The 22,657-nt window shown below is 40.9% G+C and overlaps 1 protein-coding gene across 2 annotated transcripts in view; it reads left to right on the forward strand.

The window, feature by feature from the left end:
- The window catches only part of LOC128424126 (ubiquitin-conjugating enzyme E2 E2), a 123,679-nt gene continuing 101,022 nt past the window's right edge, over positions 1 to 22,657 (forward strand). The window contains exons 1-2 of one of the 2 annotated variants that reach the window (XM_053409995.1): positions 1 to 456; positions 9,223 to 9,406. In XM_053409995.1, the coding sequence (XP_053265970.1) occupies positions 9,231 to 9,406 (176 nt within the window). In that variant the 5' untranslated portion in view covers positions 1 to 456; positions 9,223 to 9,230. The remainder of the gene's footprint in view (positions 457 to 9,222; positions 9,407 to 22,657) is intronic. The other variant, XM_053409994.1, reaches the window with a different exon arrangement.

Genomic DNA, 22,657 nt, shown 5'->3' on the forward strand with positions numbered 1-22,657 from the left:
ATTCCCCTCCCGCCCCCACCTCTCCACTCGCTCCCGGCTCCTCAGCGACTTCGCCTCAGCTCCGTCATTCTGCGAAGCCAGCAACCCAAAGCGCGCCTCCTCCTGTTCTTCCCCCTCCTCGCTTCGAACTCCGGGCTTAATTGGCCCAGTCGGGAGCGCGCGCGCGGCGGCTGGTTTACTTTTCTTCAGGCGGCGGCGGTGGAGGAAGCAGCAGCAGCAGCAGCAGCTGGAGAAGTCACCGCCGAGGGAGGGTGGAAGGAGGAGGAGGAGGAGGAAGAAGAGTGTCGGGCGCGCATGTCTCGCTGACCGGCGCTGAAGAGGAACTCCCCCACCCCCTTCACCTTCCGACCCCCCCCCAACCCAGCCCAACCCTGCTGGGCGCCCCCTCCTCGCGACGAGGATTTGACACGCCGAAGCTGGAGAGCCAGAGACCCGCGCCTGCCCTTCCTCCCACAGGTAAAAGCGCTTCTCTTCCTCCACACGCTCCCCAGCCCCCCTTCCCCACTCCTCAAAGTGCCCCCCTCCTCAAACACAGCTGCCGCCCCCCTTCACTACGAAGCCCTGCTCTCGCCTCCCCCCCCCCCCGCGCGTTGCCCACCATGATGCTTTATTGCCCAGGAGGCAGGATACCCCCCCTTAAACCAGCCACCCCCCCACTGGTTTCATTGGGTGGGGGTGGTTCCATCCAGGATGCTCCCCAGGTTCCAGTTTAACCCCCCCCCCATCCTTTCTGTTTAGCCCATGTTTCGATGCTGGCAAAATAAGTAGTTGCGCTAAGGAGTCCTCCACACCTCACCTCCCTTGTTCCTTTTTTTTGCCCAGTTCTAGGGCAAATATTTCTCCTCTTCACCACCCCCCCTCTGCTCCTTGTGCTTAATTCTTCACCATCCATTCCTCTGCTTGCCAGGCTGCCCCCCCTTCAGTAGATTCAGAGAGTTGGAAGGGACCCCAAGGGTCTTCTAGTCCAACCCCCTGCAATGCAGGAATCTCTGCTAAAGCAACCATGATAGATGACCATCCGGCCTCTCCTTAAAAAACCTCATGACCATCCTGTTAATGCCCTCTCACCACCTTTCTTAGTTGGGAAGGGGAAAAGGTGGGTCTTGAACCCCCGATCCTTCTGTGCTCGGTGAGGTGTTGATTCTGACCCACAATAGTGGCTTTGTGTGTTTCAGTGCTGTATGTTGAGGCACCTGGACCAAATGGCTTCTGTTCCTTGGAGATACAGTTATATGGCAGGCACTCCTTTCCTTTTCTCATGAAGCACATCTCCTGTTTTAGGACCTCCCACCTCACCACCACAAAAATACTGCTGTTGCCTGTTCAACTTCCTGTGGCAGACACCCCCTCTAAACTAGTTTTTCCTACAGCATCCCTGACCCACCCAAGCAAGTTTTCATATTCTGCTTTTATCATAGCTGTGTCGTGTCTAGTTCTAAAACAGGGCATGTCCCCTAATATATGACCCTTTCCACAGCCTTTTAGTTGCTGGCCCTGACACTCTGCAGTAGGCAAACCCTCTGCACAGTGTCCTTCCGAAAGTTCTTAATCCTCTCAATAAGTCCTTTGTCCTCCTAGCTGCTCATAGTTTCTCAAAATATAGGCTGTCAGAAATGCTCTTTGGGTGCTTTATTGTGCTCATCGCAAACCTGACCTCACCAACTAAAGTTTTGTCCTCTGAAAGATCCACTTTATAAAAGAAATGGTACCACTCTCAAGTTTAGCTACACCCACCCCTCTTCCCAATATAACAAATATTCTCTACAATAATTCCATCACTCTGAGCCAAAGCTCTCATTAAGATAACTATGGCAAGGACTACTTCAGATGTGACCAACTTTCTATATGATTATCACTTATAGGAAATTATATGACTCTGTGTGTGTTTGTATGTGCGCACGTGTGTGTGTCATCTAAGGTGATGGATAGACTGTTTTATCGCATGGAACTCTCATGTCATGCTAATGAAGGAAACATTGCATATTTGTAATGGCTAATAGCCACGTGTGTGGATTCTTACACCCAAGTGGTTCTATATTGGAAATTCATCATGTAGAACTCAGTGTTTGTTCCCACTTCCTGAGAAAATCCTCCATATAATATACCACAGCCATCAAGTGTCCTGTCGTAACTCAGTGATTACTGTCCTTCTGTGCTCTTGGTGTGCTGCTTTTCATCATCACCAATAATACCCCAGTAACTTCTTCATTGCACCATACTACTGACTCAGCCAGATATATTTCTCTTCCTTAAAACAAAAGGCCATCCCCTTGAGATTTTTGCATTGTTCCCGTCATTCTCCCTATTCTTGTTGCTTAGCCTTCTATTTTCATTGTTAAAATAAATGGAACCACCAGACCTATTTTTGAATCCAGTTTCTCCCAGGTTGCTCTGCTATTGCTGGTGTCACTGTCCCATTAGCATTTACCTTCTTTGTCCTAATTGCCCCTATTCCATATGCACAAAGTAAATTATCTTTTTCCTTCCAGTTAGCGAGAGAAATGCTTTATTGAGAAGTACAGCACCAATTGCTCTCCTTCATTATTACTGTCTTAAGTTCTCCAAAAGAGGAGGTGGTCAAGCAACTTCCCCCTTTCCTGCCCCTCACTCAAAACATGTAGCGAGAACAAGTCTGTAGGCTTTTGTATGATTAGCAGCATCTTCTTTGTAGCAAAGAAATATCTCATACCTCCCACCCACTCCTTTTTCTGGAATGTCTCCAATATGTATCCCAGGCCTGCCTCAAGCCTCTCTTTTTGGTTGGAAAAAAACCACACCGTCTCCTTCCTTCCATCGTCCACTGTCTGTGTTCCCCCTATTTCATTTTGCTACATTTTATGTCATCCTGCCTTTCACCACCCTGGTTTTCTCTTGTTTCTGCCTTTCCAAGAAAGTGCCTGAGAAGGAGAGGATGTCACATTTTAAAAGTGTCCATTTCAACCTCTTGCCATTTCCACTACTGCATAATTATGTCTATGACATGTGGCTCCCCACCCCCTCTGGGGAAATAGAAAAATAAGTGACTTGTATGTATCTATTCTGTGTGTCTGTGTCTGTATCAGTCCAGAGCAGCTGCTTCAGTCTCTTTCTCCCCCTTCGCCCCCCGCCATACATTACAAACCTTGGCCTAGTTGGTTATAAACCATATTCCCCTGTTCTCCTACTCTCCCCTCCCCAATGTTTTGATCATTTCACCCTGATTGGCTTCTAATGAAGATGAAGTGAGGTAATGCTTGCTGCTGCTTTTCACGAACCCAGCAGAAATGTTCAATTCATCTTCGCTTATATGAAATTAAAGGCTGCTGTAGAAGACATCATCAGTGTCTTTCCTTGCCATTTGAATCCCAGTTTCTAAGGTTCTGATTATTCTTCCTTGAGTTGAGTGGGGGATAAGGTAGAAAGGGAGAGGACTTGAAGCCCCAGTTCTGTGCATTTTTATGTAAGTTCATAGACAGCCTAGATACTTTCATACTCATGTTTCTCCTTCATTATCTTGTAGTCTTGGAAAGACTTTAACCTCTCTGACCCTTGTGCATCCCTATGTGTTTCTCTTACCAGACGCTTAAAAGCCTTTCTCTGGATGTGGAGTAATTTAATAGAAAAGGGATTTAGGCAGTGTCTCCCCCCCCCATTTTTTATGTTTATTGCACTATGACACAACCTTGAGGCTACTTGATTGTGTGTGGTATTAATAACGGCAATAAAATACTTTCCTACAGTGTCACTCTCCCCTGTTGATTTTCAGATCGTTTGTTGTTTTGTTTATTTTCTTTTCTTTTGACCACATGCAAAAGGTTAAACTTCACAGGCCAAATATGTTTTTATCCCAGTTATATTTAGCTCTAAGCTCCTTCAAATAAAATATAACTTGACGTGTAGTTTAAATGTTTGCAGTATATACCATGGAAGTGTGTGTGAGAGAGAGAAAGAGAGAGAGAGAGAGAGAGAGACATCTCATGACAGATTAAAACATTTATTTTCTGTTGTAAAAACTGGCATTACTTGTTAAAGTAATGATATGTTATGGACTGCTGCTGTTATGCATTTATCTGATGAATGGTAACCTGAACTTCTGAAATACAATATAGTTCTTTTTCAACAGCAGTAATATTTATAGTACAATTGTTAGAGCAAATGTGTGCTTGGAATTCACTAAAAGGGTTACTGATGTTTTTCTGGTAAGTCACTCCGAAATATGTGCATGTTGTGCCATCATTCCATTCAAAACGTGTTATGTAAAAGATCAATAGTTTTTAGGAAAGAATAGCTAAAATAGGAAGGCAACTCTGTAACCTTTCCTCATATTTTTTTAAAAAAAATATTTTCTAGGGCTATCACTTGATTGATACAGTCTTAGCAGACTGAAATAAATTTGTATATGAGAAAATAGTTGTAAAGGAAGAAAAGCCATAATTTGAAGCACACAGAATAAGCTGTTGCTTTCTCACACAAAGAGAATAACTCTTTTAAAGTGTTTCTTGTCATTTGATTTGTCACTGATAGCTTGTGTTAAAATTTATATTTAAAATCTGCCTCATTCATCTGCTGTGCCTTTTGCAGTGGATCAAAATGTTTTTAATTTAATTGATTGACTTAAGTGTAGCCCAAATATTTCCTTTATTTCTTAAAAAATAAAATAAAACAAGGATTCAACTGATTCCTGTAACCCAAATCCTGTAACATTTTTGACATAAAAATGCTAGTCTTATGCTACTTTTTAATCAATGGTTGTAAAAAAAAAATCTTGCTTGATCTGGTCATTGTTGCTTAATGTCTTAAATCCTAAGCCAATTTTGCTTGCAAGTTAGGGCTTGTACAGATGAGGCAGCTCAGTACAAATTACTCACTTACTGACTTCCAAGAACTATTGGTGCCCACATTGTGGCAAAATCAAAAGACATCATAATCCAACAAGGAGTGGGGATTGCAGTGTATGTGTTTTTAGAAAAATACTGCAATCTAAATTGCTCCCCCTGCCTCCCTGGGCAGTATTTTGTATTTGTGGCAAATATTGCAGGATGTTTACAAATTGCCTATTGTTGTTTCCCACCATGAGTAAGAGGGGCAGTGAAAGAAGTGTACTGTCTTGCTGTGGGAGAGGAGACGATGCTAGATTTTTCTTGCTTGACCCATATCCATTATGGCTGGCAATAGCTTGCTGTGAAGAAACAGTGGCCTGGTTCCAAAAGTTAATTTCCTCATCTTATATAGGGTATTTTTATCCTGTCTTTCAATCCCACAAAAGATTCCCAAGGTGGCTTTCCAATTAAAACATAAGTCTTAAAGAAAAGAAAATGGCAGAATCTGCCTAAAATCGGATTAAAATTAACTATAAATATAAAAACTATAGAGTAGTAAAATTTTGTAATACTTGTAAGAGGAAACATTACAATTCACTTAGATAGGCACCGTTTCCATATACGTTGCAAGAAGTTCTTGTAGATTACTTTTTTTTAAAAAAAAACACTATGTCCTTCTGATTTTATATGAAGGTTGCAAATTTCACTGTTTTAACCAAAGTGGAAGAGCAGTTGGTGGTACTGTTGATTCAGACTCTTATTGGTGGAAAGGATTTTCTGTATCTGCTTCCACCTGGTTTCTAACCAGGTTTTGGGAATAAGACCCACTTTACTGTTCTTGTAAACTCTTTTGCTTTGAGGAAAAGTTAAGAGGCATGTTCCTGTTTACTCTTAAGAACTTTCTGATAAAGCAATCATACCCTTCTGGTTTAGCCTCAGGTGTTGGGAGCTGGAGTCAATACATTGCAGTTGCTCTGTTATTTCCCAAGTACATTTCAGAGGCTGGCACTGGGAGATTACTATTTTACTGTATGCAGAGTTATTCAGATCCTTGTTGCTACAGGGTTCCACATTCGCATGTACCTTATGATGTAATTAACGGTCCTCTCTACCAGTTTTTGGAGGGACCAGAAAGGGGCTTAAATCCAACAAAGTCCGTCAGATTGGATAGTCTGCACATTATTCACATGATTCCCCAACCAATACAGCTTGTTACATCTATGTACCTCATGATCTCATTATTAGTCCAAGGAAAGAGTTTTGGGGTTGCCTTACTAAAAGCTCTTGCAGTTGTGCGTAAGACAGGCAATTTTGGAAATGCCACAACATTGTAAGACGTCAAGATGGCAAAAGCTTTTGTATCATGACATGCATTTTTTGACACTTGCTCTTGGACTATTGGGTTTAAAGATAAAATAAAAACCAAATGTGCCCACCCCACCTCCCATTCAAATCAGAACCACAGGTGAGACTTAAGCTTTTCCTCCCCTACAGTGTTATTGGATATATCACCCCTGTGTGGCAAATTGTAATAGTCAAACTCCCCCAGGTTTACAGGGGTGTCCAGAGCTAAGTCTTGTCCTTGTTGGATGAATTTTAGTTGTTCAGGCATGAGAATGTTATGTACAATATTATTAGACACGTACAGCCTGCCACCTGCATGCTTGACCTTTGCTTCTCTTGGTTCAGTGATGGAATGACTGTCTGGAACCAGGAGCTGGAAAATGCTCCTTATGAGACTGAGTTGCCCTTAAGGAGGCAGTTGTGAGGCAGAAAAAAAATATTCCTGGACCTGGAAGGTTGTAATCGGTGTTAGAAACTGAGATGTGAAAGCTAGGAGCTAAATGGCACCTTAAACATAGGTTATAGGCACAACAACGGAATGTCTAGGCACCTTTTTTATAACAAGAATACAAAGCAGAAAATGAATGAACTCCGTTTCATTCACTCTGCAGTTTTAATCTGAAATCTTAGGCACAGTGCTGTGCCCAGAGCTCAGAAACTGCTTGTGCTAATGAAATCCTGTTGCAAAATGTGCCTAGAACAATGGGAGTTTCGAACGCTGGTTGTAATAACTACCAGCTTGCTAAATTTCTTTTCCAAGGAAACAGTTTAAGAGCCAGGGAAATGGTGCAATTCCATTATCACTTGGAAGAGACTAACTATTTGGACCCATTTTGTTGAGTTTTAGACCCAATTTTGGCTTTGAAAGCACTTTGGCCATCCTGATACATTATCTGTGCTGGGGAAGAGACAGGATGAATGCAGCTCTTTTACTCATCTGCATCTCTTAGCAGCTTTTAATACCATCATGGTATCTTTCCAATAGGCTGTCTTGGGTTGTATCATATTTTATCCTTATGATGCTTTATTTTGAAGTTTTTGTAAGTTGCCCTGTTAAATTTTACTGATGGGTAGAATAGAAGTTCTGTTAATAAATAAAATAACAAAAATAAAGCTCAGTCAAAAACTGATCTATCCACTGTTCTACCCTGCCTTCCTATAAAATTAGAATTGGTATTGCTCAGTCTTAAAGTAGTCCAACTTGTACCCTGCTGTGCAGTTTGAGATTCTTGGCTTTTATATATTGCTATATTAATGTCCCTTGTAGATTACAGATCTAACCAAAGTTAAAACATACTGTATTTACTATGTTTCAGTAATAACGTTAAGAATATGTTTAAATGCTATGATCTGAAATAGCTTAACTTTAGTTGGATTGTGCCCAGGAAGTTTTTAAAAATACTGTAGCAGATTGTTGTAACTAATGCAGGTTGATCCTAAGCATGTTTATTCAGAAGTACCATTGTGTCCAGTAGGAGAAAGTGTACATAAGATTGTAATCTTGGTGTTATTTAAAGGTACTGTAGGGCTTCCATCCAAATTTAAGTGAATCCAAATCTCTACATTTTTAGGCCTTTCTTTTAGGTGCCAGCTTCTTGCTGTTTGAAGCTGTGAGTTTAAGGCAGACATGTGAGAGATATTAAAACACTAGGTTTTACATATAGAGTACTGTACTAGGTTGAAGATTATTGATCAAGTGAGGCTGCCTTCTAATTTCAGGTGCATGTTACATGAACACACTCAGAATCATGCTTTTTATTACTTAGGATATTCTGAGGGCTATCTCCTAAAAATAAAATAAAAACAAAACAAAAACAAATTGAAAAGAGTCTTCACCATAGAAGAAGTTGAGGAAAGAGTCTGGAGATTAGCATAGGTATTGGCTTGTGTTGCGTATTAAGTTAGGTCAAATCTTTTTGCTCTTATTTGAGGAAAGAGAATCCCTGTACATGTTATCCCAAAGAATGGAAAATAGTCTATATGATTAAGGAAATAGATTAGGGCTGCTATATTTCAGAAAGTGACGGACGAAAAAGTTGTCAACCCTAAAATAGATAAGGTGATTATTATGAGTTACTTGCTAAAACAATAACTCTGTAGTGTTACTTCAGGCTTCTAATTTATATATTTAGCATTAGCTCTCCTTTCATTATCCTTCTTTTCACAATAGTTGCTTATCCTATCTGATTTTTTTTCTTTTTTTATCTAATACAAGTGAAGACATATAAGGATAAAAGTGGAATGCGTATAAATGAAGTATTTTTCACATTGTGACATTGGAACAAAAATCCCAAGATTATTATTGAAGAGTTTTGTTCACTTTTAAAAGCAGCATTACAAAGCAGTATACGAACAAGAGCAAGGCAAGATGATCCTTTACAAACCCTGGCCCCAAAATGTAAAGATCAAGACCAACACTTCAAATTATGACCAGAAGTTTAATGTGGCTGGTGCAGTTGGTTTAAAATTGGTGTTAGGTTCTCAAATTTCCTTGCTTTCCACCATGTCCTTGCTTCCCAGCATCTGGATCATCTTAAGAGGCAACCCCATGTGCATTGTAGGTATGCTTGGAGATAACTAGTATGTGGATAACTTAGGCCAATGTGTGACTCCCGCTTATAGGGTTGCAGCCAGCATGCAAGCTGGACTTGGTGCCTGTGTCTCACTAGACAATTACAAGTTTACAGCAGCTTTGCTAACCTGGTACCGTCCATAGGTTTTGAATGATAATTCCATTGCCTGCCCATGATGGAGGGGAGTTGTCCAACACACCTGGAGATTGCCAGGTTGGGGAAAGCCGGTCTTGGAGTACCCCAAACTTCCCAACCCACAGATTTTTTGTCTTCGCAAGATGAATTTCAGCTTCGGCTACCCAGATACATTTCCTAAAAATTCTGTTGCCTCCCTTGGATTCTTAGGTTGAAAAAAAGTGATGCAGCTGTATGTCATCTGCATGATAGTGACATCACAGTCCAAACCTCTGGATGCTTTCCCTCTCCCAATGGCTTCATAATTTGTTTGGATGAGTAATAACCAAAGCTATGATTTTATTTATATTGCTTGTTTGTTTTCCATTTAGAATCTAAGATGTCCACTGAAGGGCAAAGAGTTGACGATAGTCCAAGCACTAGTGGAGGCAGCTCTGATGGAGATCAGCGGGAAGGTGTTCAACAAGATCAAGAAAGAGAACAGGTTCAGCCCAAGAAAAAGGAGGGCAAAATATCTAGCAAAACAGCTGCTAAACTTTCAACTAGTGCTAAAAGGTACTTTCTCTCTGTGGACTTTTTCTCTACCTTTCCTGTTAATTAATATCATTAGTAGGCATCTATTCACCTGCTGTGTATTTTATTACTCCACAGGGTTGTATGTTTGTGTTAGCCTTAGTATGGTCACTGGTTGGTTGACTCACTGGTTCTTAATCCAGATGGCTATAATAATAGTTTATCTAAATACACTGACATTCCTATATTGCTATTAAAATTGAGGCAGTTTTGTACCTTTATACATAGATACACACACTTGCGTTTATGTGATTGACTAGTTTTCAGATTTGTTGGCATACGTCAAGGTTAATTAGCTAAAAACATTTTGGACATTTCAGCAATTCAGTGTGATATAATGCTATAGTAATACTGCTGTAAAATATGATGTTTTCCTTTGCCTGCTTGGTTAGGTAAAATGTCAGTATGACTGAAAATGCATTTTCATTTCATAGTGTTAAACGGCAAACTTCCTTAGTACTTTTGGCTTTCTTGTTCCCAAGAGAGAAGGTAGATTTGGAGAACAGCTACTTAAGAGATCTTAGGCTGTTGCATCAGTCACTTCATGAGAACGATTGGTGTGCTTAGACTCTGCACAGATGGAGCCTGCATTAATAGTTTCCCCGAAAGCACATGGCAGCATAAGCCTGAACAGAAGAATTCAAATTCTGTTTCTGGAGAACTCAAACCATAGTCCTACAGACATGAAAAACTCAGGGCAACTGATTGCTTTGGCATCTTACAGTGTGACTGGTTAAATATATTCTTAATTGTTAAGTGTACCAGCTGCATTGTGACATTACTGCTTGCTTTTCTATTGCTCCATGTTATTGAGTCGTTCTTCATTCTGGCAACACCAGTTTTGTCTAAAACATTGTTAGCGTTTCCTCTGCTCGGTGTAGCTACTCCATCATGCACATGAAACACTGCATGAGTAGCTACTACTTGGTTCACTTCGTTGTGTGCAAAATATTCCTCAAAACTCTGTGTATGGCAACCACTGAATAGAATATATGCAAATGCACATTAAGATTCCTGTGGATTTCTCAGTTGATAGTTTTATATGCCCTTTAAATAATGCTCATTCTCAGTCCTCTTAAATTTCGGGTTGTTTTAGGGCAACAACGTATGCTTTTAATGCTTGATCCACAACTAGCCAGAAATGATCGCAGGGAGAGCAAATGACTTGTTTCTTAAAAGGAAACAACATTTAAAACAATGGGCCAAATGACATTCATAGTGTATTCCTATTGTTGATAGTGTTTCTTACTGTATTCTCATGGTAATGCTTGTTTATACCGTTGTAAACTGAATGGTATGGATTAGGCCTATAATTTGTTTATTAAATCATGTTTATTTTGCTCTTGTTGAGGACTGAGGAATCCTTCTCCAGGGTAGCTTTTCAAACACCAATATATAAGCCAGAAAATATATTTGTTGGGGGGAAGCAACAGTGTAACACAGATAAGGGTAGCATAAAGCATTGGACAGTTCACAACTCCCTTACACAGCAGTTTTTGCAAGTCTGGTCAAGGTGTCCATTGCAGCACCTTCATATATTTTATGGGATTATTTCAGTTTATGTGCCCTGATGATGTGAACAAGACATTTGCAATGATGTGACCAGCTTCTTACTTAATTGACCTCTGTTCATCCTGGCTGGTGAAAGACAGTCAGCCCGGTGGGATGTCTGACCGGCTGGGTCCAGGGTGTTGTGAACACATCTCAACTTAATGGAGTGGTGCTTGCTGCTCTTAAACAAATACTGGTAACCTCAAAACTTGATTATCACAGTACATTCTATATGGGGCTGCCCTTTGTGCCTGGTCCAGAAGCTCCAACTGCTGCAAAATGCTGCAGCTAGACCATTGATTTACAAAGATCTTAACCATATGAGTCTAGGGTATCTTAAGGATCACTTGATCCCTTATAAAAAGGTGAAAGGCCCCTGGACAGTCCAGTCAAAGGCAACTGTGGGGTGCGTCACTCATCTCGCTTTCAGGCCGAGGGAATTGGCATTTGTCCACAGACAGCTTTTGGGTCCTGTGGCCAGCATGACTAAACTGCTTCTGGTGCAGCGGAACATGTGATGGAAACCAGAGTGCACCGAAATGCCATTTACCTTTCTGCCGGACCAGTACCTATTTATCTACTTGCACTTTGATGTGCTTTCGAACTGCTAGGTTGGCAGGAGCTGGGACAGAGCAACGGGAGCTCACTCCGTCACAGGGATTCGAACCGCCAACCTTCCAATTGGCAAGCTGATCCCTTATGTCCCAGCCCAAACAGAGATCCTGGGTGGAGTCTCTTTGTTGGTCTCCTGTGGCTCAGGTGCATGGCCAGCAACTAGTAGAAGACATGTATTCAGTGTAATGCGCCCCAAACTGCAGCACTTTCTCAGTTGAGATAAGGCAGGCGCACTCCTTGCTGAACCTCAGACCCATGATTAAAACTTTCTGTCCCAGCAGGCATTTTAAAGTAGTGTTCAGGTTTGTGATACATTTTTATTGTCTCATTTTCTGAGACAATAAAATGTCTTAAATGTCTTAAATAAATAAATAGTATTGTGCATAATGTAGGAGCTAGCTCAGTTGGTAGAGCAGGGTCGTGGGTTTGAGCCCCACTTTGAGCAAAAGGTTCCTGCATTGGGGGGGTTGGACTAAATTATCATTGTGGTCCCTTCCAACTCTACAGTTCTGTGGTTCTATTTTAAGTGTATAGTACTACATACACTTGTGAATAAGTCCTGTTGAACTCTGTAGGCTTTTTGAGTAAGCAAACATAAATTGGATCTTAAGTCTTTTTAACCAGGTTAAGTTGACATAGCCTACTAAAAAGATGAAATGTTTTCTTTAAAAGTTTTGTTTTGCATAACAAAACACATTCATTTAGTGGCAATTACTGCTAACAGCATAAGAATGACAGTTTGTAAAAGGCTTGGAAGTTACATGGACTTATTGCTTATGGTTTCACAGACAGATTTTTCCCTGCCTCTTCGATTTCTCATTAAAAAGGTTTTGCAGGTTTTTGAAGCCCCACAAACACACGGAAAACCTGTTTGGCAAGAGAAACATAACACAACAGAAGAGGGGGAATCAGTGTGTGCACCTACGAGAAACTGTGCTTTTGTCATACAATATCTGAACAATTATATTTCGCCGAAATTTATAATGTAATGTTTTTCTTTTTAAACGACTGTATATGTGGAGATACACTTTTGTCTGTAATGGTCTCAGTAATGCTAATATATTTATGAAAATGTTGGCATACCTATGTTAACTGCAGCAAATATTTCATTCTAAATATAGTTTTAATAATAATCTTGTAAATTGAGGAGTTAACTGAGCCAGAAGAGAAGATGAAACAGCTGGTAGTTATGTTAAGCTTTGTTCAAGATGCACTAGTTTATGCCCCAAACAGATAGCACTTGAAAGCAAAAGCAATTTCTAAAGTAATTACCTATTACCTGTACCTCAGACACAGACTATTTTCAAATGAAAAAAGAAGGCATTCTTTAAAAATCCATGCACTCATGTTAAGTTAAAGTACAGATTTTTAAGAATAATTGTGTTTTTAAGATTAAGGGTAGCAGAATTTTAAATAATGGTTATCAATTACTTTTGACTTGAATATAATTGTACCAACAGCCCACTAATGTTGGCTTATCCACTTAGCCCATATGGTTGATCTTGTATTCCTATTTTGTGCCCTAGCTACTGGAGGTTTGTTATATGTACATTTTCAGATTATGACTGTTTATAACTCTACCAACCAAAGAGCACAGACAGACATTGCATTCCATTATATGTAGAGATGATATTATGCCAAGTAACTATTAGCCTTAGCTTCTGAAAAGTTACTGGCACTTAAAAGCCCAATCCGCTGTTTTTGAAAAGGCCTTACTTCCAAATAAGTGTGCAAAGGATTGCATCCAGAGCCTTCAAATTGATGATCTTGCTTAATATCCTTGTGGTATGTTGAGAAATGGCTAAATATAAATGCCTTGTTTCTAAACAGATACCAGTCTGCAATGCTTTGATCTTTTTTTTTTTTTTGTAAAAAGGCAGAGTATATGTGCTAAGCATGAATGAAGAATTGTGCCCTGCATACCAAAAGTGTTGTATTTGTAGCCAGATTCAATAATGATTCTATTTAGTTGCAAACCAGTATGTTTTGTTGTAGCACCCAGCTAATACTCATGCTTGTTCATAAAATATACAAAAATTTAAATGAAAAAAGATGATGTGCAGCCATAACTGTATTATATAATTCTTAATATAAAACTATGAGGCTCCAACGAAGTCCTACTTGGAGTAGACTCTTTAAAATAAGTGGCCATGGCTAATTTAAATCCATTGATTTCAATGGCTCTACTCTCAAGTATGAATTGATTGCGTATAACCCTGGATTGATAAATACTAGTAGAAAATCCATCCAGTATGAAGGGAGGTGAATGGAAGGATGGTTAGAGAGAAGAGAAGGCCTTTCAAAGAGTCCTGGGGGTTTGCAGCCCAGCCCTCTGCAGGATCTCTGCTGATAGGGGCTGGGACACCAAGTGTCAAAAGTTTCACCACCATTGGTGTTTCTACAAGGGCACTGCATGGGATTTAATGACAGCTACCTTCGGATGCTGTTCGAGTAGAGGTATCTTTTAAGCTACTTCTATGAAATGCGACTGATGCTAACGAATGCTCCCTGTTGCTATTCATTCACAGCTTCAGGGGGTGAGTTGTTTGTGTAAATTCAATATTGAGTGATCACCACAGTCGGGATCAGCAGGACATAGCTGGCTTCCCATGGTAAGCGTGGGGTTGTCGGGGGTGGCAGTCTCTCTAATTTTATGTTATGCCATGTTCCCCATCAATAGCAGCTATTTTTTATTGGTGCCCCCAGCATTCTCTCAGAATTTGAAATGTGCTCAATGATCCCAAAAGGTTTGGTGACCCCCAGTGTAAAGGCTATCCATTTCCCAGCAGTTGGTGACCCCAGTTGGAGTGTGCAGTAGATTCAGCCCCTTCTCAACCATGTCCTAAGTTACAAACTATTTACTTACTTTTATACAAGTTTACTGTATGGCCATTTCATAGAAACTTGGATTTGCCATGGAATATACATTAAACAGGAAATTTGAAGCCACATCTACACTTCACATTTTAAGGGTACCTACAAAACATCTTAGGAATATGCCTAAAAATAGTCTGTTTGAAGACATGTATTTGGCTAAGTTCTTGTTCCCATCTACATAGCCTATCCTGGTGTCTATTTCTTGGTCACACTAGAGCAGAGCTTTCCAAACTGTGTTGCGACACGTTAGTTTCTCAGCTGCAGTGTGTCATGTGAGCGCTCCGCACGCTCCTCCCAGGACTAGAAAGGGGTTAATTTAACCTCCAGTTTGCTAGCAAAACTGAATTACTGTGTCGTAACATGGTGCATGTCTAAAAAGTGTGTTACCAACATGAAAAGCTTGGAAGGCTCTGCACTAGCATGTGCTAGAACCTTCATGATTGAATGCAGAAGTGTATTTATAAAAGTAATTTGCAGTGATCAAGGGTTATAAATATCTACATACCCTCTGTTCTAATGTGTTTTTTTCTCCATTAATGGTTAAGTTTTAGTTCAGCATTGTCCTGTACGGTTATATTAAAGAGAGGAAGAAAAAAACCTGAAAGCAAGCTAGATGCCATTGTTAAATACCCTGTGGAACTAGAACGAGATAGGATTTTTAAAGTCCTTTTTTCCTTCCCCTTGTGAGATCAAGTATTAGCCAGAAAGGAAGATCTGTTTTTGTTTAAAATACAGTTTTGTTTTTCTTGGTATCTGCAGCTGTGCTTATTTGGATGACATCTGAAAGGCAGAATTCTTGAGTTTCATTACGTTTCAAATTCTGTTGAATATATTGAGGTCTAGTTGTAAATGGAAATATAAGAGTCCAGTAAATAACTTCAGCGGCATACACTTAAATTTTATAGACACATTTGCACATCACACTGAACCATAGTTCATGCTTAGCTATGGTTCAACCTGAACAAGCAGCATGCTAATGCATGTTGCTCAGAAGTTTCTGTTTGCTGTTCTTCTGCTCCAGGAGCAATATCCTACAAGCCTTGCCTTGTCATCTGAAGCCAAGCTTATGGTTTGTTGCCCTCCCAGCAACCCAAGCCAAGAACAAACCTTTGGATGGCTTGTCGTTTATGGTTGCCAGAGAGGGGAGACTTCTAAGCATTAGCACACTGCTCATTAATGTTAAACCATAGCTAAACATTATCTACGGTTTAATGTGACTTGTGAATCAGGGCATGCTATACAGTGGAACCTTGGGTTGCAGGTGTAATCCGTGGTGGAGGCACGTCCGCAACCCGCAGCATCCGCATCCTGAAGTACCGCGTATGCGCAGGCGTGATTTGGCGCTTCTGCACATGCACGAGCAGCAAAACCCGGAAGGAACCCGTTTCAGTACTTCCGGGTTTCCCACGGTCCACAACCTGAAAACACGTAACCTGAAGCGGCCGTAACATGACATATGACTGTATACCAAAGAGGTTTTCCTGTTCTGCTGGGTTAATTATGTGCAGCTTTTCACACATACACATACAGAATGCAAGACTTGTGGGTCTTTTTTTTAAAGAGAATATAATTTTATTAATTTGTAGTAAAATAACATGGATCAGTTCCAACAAAACCTGTACAGTGTTGTGTGCTTATATTAATCACATACAAAAAGAAAAGTTGAACTGGGACAATGTCAAATAACTGAATCCTTGAATGCATTCTTCACATTAACACATATCCATGTGTGGAATTCGTGGTTGCTTATCTATTATTTAGTTTAAATGTATTCAGCTAGAACAGTCTCTTGAAGAATTCCATTTCTCAGCCATATACGAAAGTGCCAGCAAAAAGCCTGCCATTTATAAAAAACAGCAAGCTTTAATATTTCTCCAAAGTCATGTTTTAAAGGGTACTTTATTTTTATTTAATAGATTTATATCCTGCCCCCAAATATAATTGTTAAGGATGGGTTCTGTAAACTTCCATTAAAATAACATAAAATACATAAAACCACTATAAAAATAAACTGCAGATGATGCAGCATAAAACTAATGCAAATTCAGATCCAAGAGTTTTTGAAACATTTTTGAAAATGTACTGAGTGCTTCTTCTCTTCTGAAATCTTGAAATAAGAGTAGCTAAAGAATCCTGATAATATATATTGCTTATGCTTTCCTGTGTGAAACCAGAAAATGCACATACAGCAGTTGTTAGTCCTTTCTTTCGGGACCATGGGTAAAATGTACAGACTGGCACCTTGTAAATTGAGAATACATTCTCTCACGCATACACTTACTGCCAAGAGCATATTTGTTCATGGACTGCGTACACATTGTGCCATGAAACTGATCACTTTGAATAACCAAATATACTTGGCCAGATAACCTGTCTAATGATAAATACCATGTACAGGAATATTAATTTGGATGATCAAATATTTTCAGTTTCCCAGCATCAATTGGACAAGCAGTAGAAAACACAAAGATCTCATTTTACAGCAGCTGCAGTCTGCAGGAAAGTTTCTCCTGAAAGTCCAAAAGATCTCAGAAACCCACTCCACAGTAACTCAGAGCAGAGCTTTTAGTATGGCTGCCCTGTTTTGTAAAAGAGATCCAACAGACTTTCCCAGCTGATTAAATGGGTCTCTTGTCATGAGCGTTTATTTTGAATTGGCTGTTTCTTTTTTGTATTTAACAGTTTGATTTTTTTGTTCCTTTTTGCTGTTTTTGTTGTACATCACCTTGAGACAATTGTGTAGAAGGAGATACAATGAATAATGTTCTTAATGAAGTTTAGTTTCTGCAACCAGTGGGACTTTAGCTAGAATCCTAAGTGTGGTTTCTTGGAATGAAGCCGTATTGAAGTTGATTTACATAACAGTTAAAATTAAGTATTTAAATGTGCTATTTTAGCAGGAAGTGTTGCCAGGGTACATGTCAAATTCCTGATATCTAAACCATTTTTCAGGCTTTTATTGATACTTTAGCATAGCAAAAGTGGAAGCTGGGGAAGGGTGTGCCAGATTCTACTCCTTGATTTGTTAACCATGCCTATCAGATATAAGTGTTATATTGCTCCACCACCCAACCCCCCCCCCACTAAGTCACAGTGAATATACAGTCGTACCTCCTTTTGCATCTGGGATCCGTTCTGGAGCCCCGGACACTTGACGAAAGAGATGCTCGACAAAGCGCCTCTCTGCGCATGTGCGATGTAGTGCTTCTGTGCATGCGCGAGCAGCAAACCTGGAAGTAACCCGTTCTGGTACTTCCAGGTTTGCCGCAGACGTTGGATGAAATGGACTGTAAACGGGGCAGACGCAAAAGGAGGTACGACTGTATGTGCTCAATGAGTTGCATCCATATTCAATTAGTTGCATTTAGTTCCTGCTGAAATAAATAGGACTTAAGTAATTACTCACTACTTCACATTGTAGGTTTCCAGAAGAGAGCCAGTTAAACAAGCAAAACATCTTCTGGCACCTTAAAGACTAACAAATGTATTACGGCATAAAGTTTTGTGGAGTACAGTTCACTTTGTCAGATGCATGAAATATTATCTCTCTCTGTGTGTGTTTCTTTTACACATACACGGTGGTGGTTGTTTTAAATAGTGAGGTTAGAAAGAAATGAAATGAATAGATGTGCCAGCATTGATAATTATTAACAGTGGCTATTCACAAAAAAATGGATGAAGTGGGCTGTAGTCTATAAAAGTTTATGCTATAATGAATATCCTAGCTTATTCCAGTGAAGTGCAAGTGCAACTACTTTAGTCTTGATCCAACCAATTTTGTGTAAATGGATCTTTTACTTTGATTGTGTTGCAGTATCTAAATTATCATAGTTTTAGAAAATCAGATTCTTTACGTTATGGCAGATGGGCAGACTGTAAACTTTTAGCTCTGTAAACATGCTGATTCATTACCACTTGCATAGCATTTCTCAGCTAGGAACCCATTTTTCTTTCTAGGTGGCTTAGTCATACACATTGAACATCTAAAAATACTGAGTAATGATGTAAGATTAGCTCAAGGTAATCCAAATGTGTAGTCCATTTGCCTTTTTGGAATTAAAGCATGTCCTGTCAGAGTAATACAATTCTTTTTATCTTTATCTTGGGAAATCAGGTTTTTGTGCTTGTACGCTGTCTTTATAGGATTTGTTGTGCTTTGCAAGGTATATGTGTGCTCAGAATTCACCTTCTTGGATAAAGCATATGTTTGAGCAAAGGGAATTTCTTATACAGTATAGATTTTTTGTGGGGGGGGGGGATTGAAATGCAAGAAACGAGGCAAGTAGCACATAAATCTGGAAAGCATGTTGAGGCAGTGCTTGCATTTATTTCTGCTTGTGTTTGTATACACACACACTGATTGTGCCCATGTCCATTTTGCATGCCAACTCTGCCTACCCACCATGTCCCCTCATAGCTCCTACTAAAAGGTAAAGGTAAAGGGTGTTGGGATACTGCCAGGGAGATAAAGTCCATCTTGGCCCCCATGATGGGTGCCGGACGATCCATCGACCTCCCGTAGTCAGGCAATATCAGCAATTCAGCGACACTAAGCCTCAGGCTTAGTGCACACTATATCAGCAGAATTCACACAGCAGGAAGTTGCACAAGCAGAGAGCAGAACATGCATATTTACAGTTTATTAGGCATTGGTCAGAACAAAGAAATCATGACCGTCTCCTCCGACTGCTCAGGCAAAACAGCCAAAAACGAAACGAACTTACAACATAAACATCCTGTGAGACAGGAACTTACGCAGGCTGTTATACAAACATCCTGCTCCCTTTTAAGGTGGAACGGAAATATCCTAACATCCTCCCCCTTTCCGTGTAACCTGTAGTACCTGTGGTTCAACCCAATTGCAACCTTTGTGCGTAAACCTTCAGTTGTTCTCTGTTAACAACCTTAGACAACAGATCAGCAGGAATTTCATTTCCTGGCATGTAGGACACCTGAATGAGTCCTTTCTGAATACACTCTCTTGCACGATGTAGCTTAATCTGCAAGTACTTGGTTCTTTGCTTGCAACTCTCTGAGTTCAGCAAAGCCAAACAAGATCTATTGTCTTGATACACTTGTATAGGACATTTCACAGAAACCCCAATGTCCTTAAACAGTTGCATCAACCATTCACAATCCATGAGTGAAAATGACAGAGCATTGAGTTCTGCTTCACAGGAACTTAGGCTAACTGTCGTCTGCTTTTTGCACAACCAGTCAAACAGGCAGTGGTTGTACATGTAGCATACTCCAGAAGTGCTTGTACCATCCGTGGTGTCACTTCCAAAACTTGCATCTGCAAAGATTTCAAGACCTCCAGTCTTCTGACTGGTGAACCTCAGCCTGTAGTGCATAGTCCCTTTCAAATACCGGGCTATGCGCTTCAGAGCTTTCCAATCCTGAACAGTAGGATTGTTAGCATGTCTGCTAAGCAGGTTAGTGCTTACAGCAATGTCAGGTCTTGAACATCTAGCAATGAAATTCAACTTGCCTAGAATGCATCTGTACAGCGTTGTGTCAGAAAATGCTTCAGCAGTACTGTCTACCTGGTAACCTGTCACCATCGGTGTGTCTGCTGGGTTTGCATCAACCAAATTCAACCTGGTTAATACATCAGCAATTTTCTGTGTTTGGTGTACCAGAAAATTACCTGCTTGGTCCCTCTCCACCTGCAGAGAAAGATAGTTGGATACCTCACCAAGATCCTTCATGTCAAAGTGCTCCTTCAGTTGAGCTAGGGTGCTTTGGTAAAAAGCCTGATTCTTCCAAAACATCAGAAGATCATCAACAAAACATAAACAATACAGTTTGTTTTGCCCCTCCTCCTTGACAAACACACATGGATCAGCTTTGCCCTGGTGAAAACCTAGAGAAAGCAACGTTTCAGTGAGTTTTGTGTTCCAACACCTGGCACTCTGCTTGAGACCACATAAGGATTTCCGCAGTTTACAGACCATTCCCTTCTGTATCTGCATCCCGTCAGGTGGAAGCATGTACAGCTGCTCGTTCAAAATTCCGTACAAAAAAGCTGTATTAATGTCATGATGGGAAACATGCAGTTTCTCCTCCGCAGCGATCTTGAGCATCAGCCGAATGCTCTCATATTTGACCGTGGGTGAGTAGGTCTCGTGGTAATCCTGCCCTGGTACCTGTGAAAAACCTCTGGCAACCAATCTGGCTTTGTGTCTGACAACCTTGCCATTCTGGTCTGTCTTGGCCTTGAAGACCCATTTGCTGCCAACCAGTCTCATCCCTGGGACTACCGGTACCAGTTCCCAAGTTTGGTTCCTGTTCAAGGAATCAACTTCAGCCTTCATGGCATTAAGCCAAGGCTCAGCATCTTTAGAGGTTAACTCCTGGACCTCTTTGAAGCTTGAAGGTTCCCACACCTTCTCTGAGCTACTAAGAACAGCAGTTGCCATCTTAGCAAACTCATCAGCAAATCTCTTTGGAGGTTTGCCTTTGGTCGCCCTTTCAGACCTGCGAACCAGACGCAAGTCTTCTGGACTCATCTCCTCCTTCTTAGGAGAATAGTGACCAATGGTGAACAGTGGTTCTTCCAGTTCATTGTCAGACTCATCAGATGGTCTGACTGAGGCCTTTGCGCTCTTGTAGTCTGCTGTGTCATCACTGTCACTGACAGCAGCAGCAGCGCCGCCCACTGAACTGGAATCCGAACTCTGATCATCATCATCATCATCATCATCATCATCCTCAGTTTCCTCAGCTTTCTCAGCATGATCTGCTTTCTTCACATCACCTTCATCCTCCTCTGGGTAACTCTGGAAAATTCCCACATTTTCCCCCCACTTAGGATTGTACTCAACACTCCTTGTGAACTTTATGGATTTAGAGTTAGTCATCCATACCCTGTATGCACCTTTTTCGTACCCCATGAACAAACCATGTGCCCCACGCTTCCCAAGCTTGTTGCTTTGTGGGGTGTGCACCCACATGTCAGAACCAAAGATTCTCATGTGTTTGACATTAGGTTTCTTACCAAACATCTTCTCATAGGGAGTGCAACCAATAGGTGATGACAGTCTGCGATTAAAAGTGTAAACCAAATTCGAGAGAGCCTCCCCCCAAAACTTCTCAGGGAGGTTGGCATCATGCAACAAGGTTTTTATCCCTTGCAGCAACGTTTGATTTGCTCTCTCCGCAAGCCCATTCATCCATGGCGATCTAGGCGTTGACAAGTCATGCTGGATTCCCTTCTCAGTCAGGAAAGCTTCAAACTGCTGAGAAGTGAACTCCCCGCCTCGATCAGTAAACAGACAACCAATACGTTTACCATGAGCATTCTCCAACCAAGCACAGAATGCCTTGAACTTAGGATATGCTTGCGATTTCTGCTCGAGCATAAACACATGAATGTACCTGGAAAAAGAATCAATTAGAACCATGAAGTACCTTGCTCCTCCCAAAGAGGGCGCTAGAGGGCCTACCAGGTCTGCGTGAACTAGCTGGTAGGGTTTGGAAGCCTGCCTGCTAGACTCCTTGCCTTTTGGAGCAACCTTCACCTTGTTCTCTGCACAAGATACACATTTCATGTGAAATTTGCAAGGTTTGATGTCCAAACCTTCAACCAACTCAGGCATCTTGGCTAGCGCTTGCCAAGAGAGGTGACAAAACCTTCGATGTGCATCATGAATGCAACCTGCATGAAGAACCTTGTTAGTTTGTGCAACACAACAAGTATCAGCATTAGACATAGCAACACCATTGTCATCATAAGTTAGACAGAACAAACCATCCATCAACTTGGCATGCCACAAGTCCTCTTTGCCTTTTCTGATGACACAGATAGTCTTCTTGAAGGATACCTCAAAACCACGCCCAGTCAGCTGTGGTACACTTATCAAATTGTCCACAGCTCCTGGAACAAAAAGAACATTACTAATCGTAGTATGCAGACTTTCAAGTTTCACAGTCCCAACTCCTGTAGCTTGCAAAGTCCTTCCATCAGCCAGCTGGACCTCTCCATCTTGAGGTGTAAAGGAGATGAACAGATGGCGGTCTTTGGTGAGATGGCGCGTGGCCGCAGAGTCAACAATAAACCTGGCCTTCCCCTTCGAAGCAGATTTGCTGGCAAACAAAACCTTGTTTTCCACCAGCGTGGGCTTTTGCAGCTTGCCTTTAGCCTTTGGTGAAGCTGTGCCAGCAAACATAGCCTTGTTTTCCACTGGC

This window comes from Podarcis raffonei, chromosome 12 (assembly GCF_027172205.1).
Source record: "Podarcis raffonei isolate rPodRaf1 chromosome 12, rPodRaf1.pri, whole genome shotgun sequence".
In the NCBI taxonomy this organism is placed as follows: domain Eukaryota; kingdom Metazoa; phylum Chordata; class Lepidosauria; order Squamata; family Lacertidae; genus Podarcis; species Podarcis raffonei.